We start from the raw sequence: 5,742 nt of genomic DNA, 5'->3' as shown, positions 1-5,742 counted from the left end.
GCGTGTTCATCTGTGGAGAGAGCCGCCAGTTCGCCCAGTGCCTCGTCGTCGGCTTCCTGTTCCTGACCAGCGGCATGCTGATCAGCGTCCTGGGCATTTGGGTCCCGGGATGTGGCTCCAGCTGGGGACGGGAGCCCCTGAACGAGACGGACACGGCCGACGCAGAGCCCCAGGCCTGTGGGCTGCTTTCCCTGCAGATCATGGGACCCTTGGTTGTGCTTGTGGGGCTGTGCTTCTTTGTGGTGGCCCACGTGAAGAAGAGAAACAACTTGAGTGCTGGCCGGGATGCTTCTGAAAGGGAAGAGGGTCAGACCCAGAGTGCGGAGCCCGTCCAGGTCACTGTAGGTGGGTGGTGTCATCTATGTACTTGCTCATATCGCCTTGGCTTGGCATCAGGGTGTCACTGGGCTGCCCTGGGGTCTGGTCTAGATTCTCTTTCCTGCTTCCTGCTCCCTCTCTCACACATGAGCATGTGTGTGTGCACACACACAGGCGTGCATGCGCACAGATACACGCACACCACGTCTGCACGGTGCTGCTGCCGTGGGAAGCCCTGTGGGAACCTTGTGCACACCATTCCCCCCAGCCACTCTTTATTATTTGACAAAAGCATTGGGATGTGAAGTGGTGACCTTGACCGAGATCACAGAGTAACTTAAGAGGAAAGTGAGGAGAACCAACAGGACAGCTTTGGAGCCTCCCATCACCTTAGGGACCCACTAAGTGGCCCTGTTTTGCCTGTTATTCTCACACCAAAACCATCTCGCACTTTTACTTGTGGGACACTCGGGTTCTGCTCCCTGGCTGTCACTGGCTGGCTGTCCTTGATGAGTCCTTAGCCTCTTCTGCCTTCGTTTATAGCTCTATAAAATGAGCAGTGTGTCTCTAAGAGCCCATCAGACGGTCTAGGGTTCTGATCTGTCCCGTGTCCGCCAGCCTTCAGGCGTTTTGAGGGACCTCAGCTGTTTCGGCCTCGTCCTTCCTTTCTGGGACTGCATCCTTGGCTGTGGGGCTGGGGCAAAGCTGGGAAGTGAGGGCGTAGATCGAGATGGGATGTGACAGCACCTGTCACTTCTTTCTCCCGTGGAGAAAAGTGAGTTCTGCAGGAGAGATGGAGCACGGTTCCCAGGGTTAGCCTCCACGGAACAGCATTGGGAGCTGTGGCCTCCGCTTCACACAGTCAAGGAAAAGCCCCGTCTCGGCTCACTTGAAATCACTTCTGTTCAGTCTCCTACTTTTGCAAGGGTAAAGCTCCGAGGACATCGACATTCAGAAGGCTAGGAAGGGAGGACCGCAGAGCAAGAGCCACAAGGGTGCAGAGGGGAGGTGGCAAGGGAGATGTGTCTCGTGTCTGGGGCTGTCTGTGGGCACCGGCAGGGTTCACTGGCTGCAGCCCCAGGGGAGGAGTGGGCTGCTGGTCTTGTGTGGCCGGCCTCGGGGAGGAAGGGTGGACGGATCTGTAGCCGTTCCTTGTGTTGAGTCAGGGTTGGTGCTCCCCGTTGGCTTATTTGTGCACTTACAGAGTTGTGGTGACCACACCCTATTGATTATGTGTTAATAACGGCGGACACATATATGGTGCCTATTCTTGTGCCCAACACCCATCTAAGTGTTTTGATGTGTGCTCTTAAAGTGCCCCTGTGTGAAAGTCATTCACACCCACGGCAACCCAAGGACGCAGGCACTCTCAGTATCTCCATGTTCGCTGTGAAGAAAGTGAGGCACAGCTGGATCAAATGACGCACTCAAGGTCCCAAGCCAGCCGGTGGCAGAGCGGGCCCAAACGTGGGTAGGTGGGCATGCTCGCAGTATCGCCTTGGCATGACTCCTGCCCAGGGCGCGGGGCGTGACTATCTCATCCTTCACCGAGTGTTCTTAGGAGTTGTTACGGGAGGAGAGGGCGCGCCCAAAGTTACAGGTGTTCTTCGTCCTTTGGGGGAACACAGCGGGGTACGAGTGAATACGTCCATCAAAGGCTCATATCCTCCCACTGCGTGAGAACTTTTCTTTTTATTGAGTTGGAGACTCACTCCATTGCCCAGGCTGGAGTGCAGTAGCATGCTCACGGCCACCCCAGCGTAGACCTGCCGGGCTCCGGCGATCCTTCCGCCTCAGCCTTCCACGTAGCCAGAACTCCAGGCGCGAGCTCCCACGCCCTGCTAATTTTTTGACTTATTGTAGAGATGAGGTCTTGCCAAGTTGCCCAGGCGGGTCTCGAACCCATGGGCTCCCAAACTGCTGGGATGACAGGCATGAGCCACCATACCCGGCCTTAGTGAGAACATTTTGAGGGGTGCTCTTTGGTTTGCCGGCAGGGGAGTTACCGGCCCTACCTCCTGCCTAGTGGCTGGAATCGGGGTAGGGACAGGGGGCAGAACCACTGGTACTGCTCCTCAACCTTATCCTGAAGTTGGCACTGCATTATTGATTGATTGATTGATTGATTGATTGATTGAATCAGGGTCTCACTCTGTTGCCTAGCTGGTGTGCAGTGGCATGATCATGACCTCTGGGGCTTAGGTGATCCTTCAGCCTCAGCCTCCCAAATACCTGTGATTACAAGTGTGTGCCACCACACCAGAGTAACTAAAAATTGTTTTTGTAGAGATGAGGTCTCACTATGTTACCCAGGCTGGTCTTGAACTTCTGGGCTCAAACAGTTCTCCTGCCTTGGCCTCCAAAGTGCTTGGACTACAGGCATGAGCCACCATGCCAGGCCTTACTGCATAATTTAAAAGCTTTTCAACTTAACCCTTTAAGTTCCAAGGAGCCTATGAAAATCTGTCTTCATAGCACCTTGTTTTTTGGCTCCTTTGATGTTGTGGGGGAGGGTTTATATTTTCAGAATCTCAGAAGCATGCTCTCCTCGTTGTTGGCACACTCAGTGCTGGATCCTGGATACTGCCCTCCCTTGAGAAGTGTGTACGCTGTCAACTCACAGAGGACAGCAAGTTCTGAAGGACAAGTGAAGGGGAACTCCCAGGGCAGAGGCCTTTTCCGGGGACAGCAGGTGCAAGGTGTGGATGCAGGGCCTTGGAGATAGCAGGGTTGGTTACTCTGAGCATTTCCTTATTTGCGTTTGAAAGGCGCTTGGCCGGCCTAGAAGCTTCCTTCACAGATTCTTTATTCCATAGTGCGTAATTCAAGTGAACAGTCAACCTCCACTTCCCTGACCTACCAAGACCTTCTGAAAAATTCAATGAGAATCCCAAGACAACCATTCTGCTCTCTCAGGTTTAGATGAACGGGATGTATTTTAAGCTCTAATTGCCATCGCCTTGCAGGAGCGATGGAGTTAATGCATTTTCTGAAAGGCTGAATTCCCTTGGGGAAGCGACTGAGGCTGCCTTGGAGGGTGGAGAGTGGAGCCACTGGCCAGGCGGCCTGATGGGTGTTTCTTAGCTGATGGTGTGGGAAGACAGCACCTGGGCAGGTGTCAGGGCTGAGTGTGCTGTGTGCGCTGCACGGTGTTAACTGCTGGACATGAACCGTCCCATCCAGTCCTCCTGGCCTGTCCTCTGGCGCAGGCACCGCCCGGCCTGCAGCTCGCAGCTGTGGTGGCTGAGGCCGAGGGAAGTCCCATCGCTTGCTCTGGGTTGGAACCCGTCGCAGCCCACGCGGCTGCCTTGAGGGCTCCGAGAGAGAGTGACGAGAGGACAAGAAAGACACAGACACAAAGACGTAGAGAAAAGCTGGGCCAGGTGGGACACTGTCCTCTGACGGAGGAGAAGCGACCCCGAGCTAGCTCATGTTTATTTTATAATTAAGCACAAGGTACGTTGGAAGGGATTCAGGGTCTGTAAGGGAGCCATCATGGAATTTTGTTGCCACCTAAATGCGAGTTGTTATCGTGGTTATCTTGTGGTGGCTATGGCTTTCTTTATGCTATGTGCACCCGGGTGTGCGGGCATCTGAGACACTGCTTCGTGTAGCCGGCTGCATCCCCTGCCTTTGCCTGGGATGCAGAGTTACCAAGCGAGACCTGGCCTTCGCTTGGAGCCTTGACGCCAGGCCTGCGACGGTGACAGTGCTCGTCTGCTCCCCACACCACATCCACTCCCGACAGGAACCCCCGTCACTTTAAAGAATCCTGTGCCAACCTAGACAAGCGTCAGATATGCTGCCGGTGCGAACCAGTCTCCTTACAGGGAAGTAAAGCCGTCTCTCCTCTGCTTTTCCTGAACTATCACCAGCTGTTGCCAGCTCATCAGGCAGGGACCTTCCTCAGGTCCCTGTAGTAGGGCTGGCACATGTCTACCATGTTCTGGGCAACTCGTGCGGTGCGTTTTGTATTGGACTCAGAATACAAATTAGTGCTTGCGTCTGGTCCCAAGATTCCCCTCCTCAAAACACAGGAATGTGTCCTGGAGCGAACAGTAGCAACAGACACCAGCACAAAAAGCCACACTTTTCTTTGAGTCGGATCTTCATTCATACATGGGTGAAACTCCAGCAGGTAACGATGATGGGCTGTAGCGTGGTCTACTGTCATTTGTTCAGAGGCTGAAACTACACTCGAGGAACACGGCGCTGTACCCAACGGCTAACTTGCGATGAGGAGACGTTGTCGGTTGAAAATGCCAAAAGCACACCCCAGAGAAGGGGCGGGAACTTGTTAGCAAACACTTCCCAGAAACGCTTCCGCTCAGACTTGCCGTGAAGTGCTGGCCTCCTGCTATCCTGTAACGGGAGCACACGGAATTTGAGATATAGGCTCACTTTTAAGAAATTTGTGGTAAAATGTATGGAGCATAGCATTTGCCACTTTAACCATTTTCACACGTGCGATTCAGGGGCCTCAAACACTTTCACCGTGTTCTGCAACCATCCTCACCATCAATTTCCAGAACCTTTTCATCATCCCAAACAGAAACTCTGCCCATGAAGCAGGAATTCCTCGTTCCCCTCCCCCTCCCACCCTGGCCCCATCTCCTGGTAGCCGATTCTACTTTTCTGTCGCTCTAAATTTAATGGGCCCCTTTTAAAATTCTGGAGTTAGCTGCAGCTGTTTGACCCTTTATATAGATGAGCCAGATGTAGAATTAATTTATTCTGCACTTGCTAATTTTGCTGACCTGCCTTTCTTCAACTGAATATTGTGTTTCCTTAGGTGATTCGGTGATAGTATTCCCACCCCCTCCACCGCCCTACTTTCCAGAGTCTTCGGCTTCTGCGGTGACACGAAGTCCTGGGGCCAGCAGTGTCCTTCCCCGTGAAAGTCCGCCTTCATATTACAGCATTTTTAACTATGGGTAAGACTTTCCTAATCCTAACCCGAACTCTGGCCCTGACCCTTAGTCAAGAGCAGGTACGTTTAACTTTTTCAGGCCCGTGCCCCAGTTCAGGCCAAACTCACTTTAAGGCTGTGGTACGTGAGTGAACGTTCACGCGGGTGTATCTTTCTTGTTGATGTCATGTCAGCATTTTTGCCTTGATATCCACTGTACCTTTTGGGAAACCTGGGGCAGCACAGAAGTTAAAAATGAGAAAAGTCATGATTCTGGGCTAATATGAAGCCTTCTGCAGGCATCTTTCTGTGCTCCCAGCAGGGTGATACTCAGAATGTTTTATTTTATTTTTTTAATTGGAGTCTCACTCTGTCGCCCAGACTGGAGTGCAGTGGCCACTCCCGGCCACCGCAGCCTCGACCCGCTGGGCTCCGGCGATCCTTCCGCCTCAGCCTTCCGAGTAGCCGGAATTACAGGTGCGCGCTACCACGCCCGGCTCATTTTTGATTTATTG

The 5,742-nt window shown here is 53.1% G+C and overlaps 1 protein-coding gene across 1 annotated transcript in view; it reads left to right on the top strand.

Moving 5' to 3' along the window:
* Positions 1–2: 2 nt before the first annotated feature.
* TMEM171 (transmembrane protein 171) overlaps positions 3–5,742 on the top strand; it is a gene marked incomplete at its 5' end in the record, with an annotated part of 8,975 nt that continues 3,235 nt past the window's right edge. Inside the window, 2 exons of the mRNA XM_008049278.1 lie at positions 3–345; positions 5,111–5,252. Coding sequence (XP_008047469.1) covers positions 3–345; positions 5,111–5,252 — 485 coding nt within the window. The remainder of the gene's footprint in view (positions 346–5,110; positions 5,253–5,742) is intronic.

The sequence above is a fragment of the Carlito syrichta genome, unplaced genomic scaffold (assembly GCF_000164805.1).
Source record: "Carlito syrichta isolate Samal-C Ts95f unplaced genomic scaffold, Tarsius_syrichta-2.0.1 Scaffold131329, whole genome shotgun sequence".
Taxonomy (NCBI): Eukaryota; Metazoa; Chordata; class Mammalia; order Primates; family Tarsiidae; genus Carlito; species Carlito syrichta.
The sequence above is the reverse complement of the archived record's forward strand: the minus strand, read 5'-3'. Positions and strand labels throughout refer to the sequence as shown.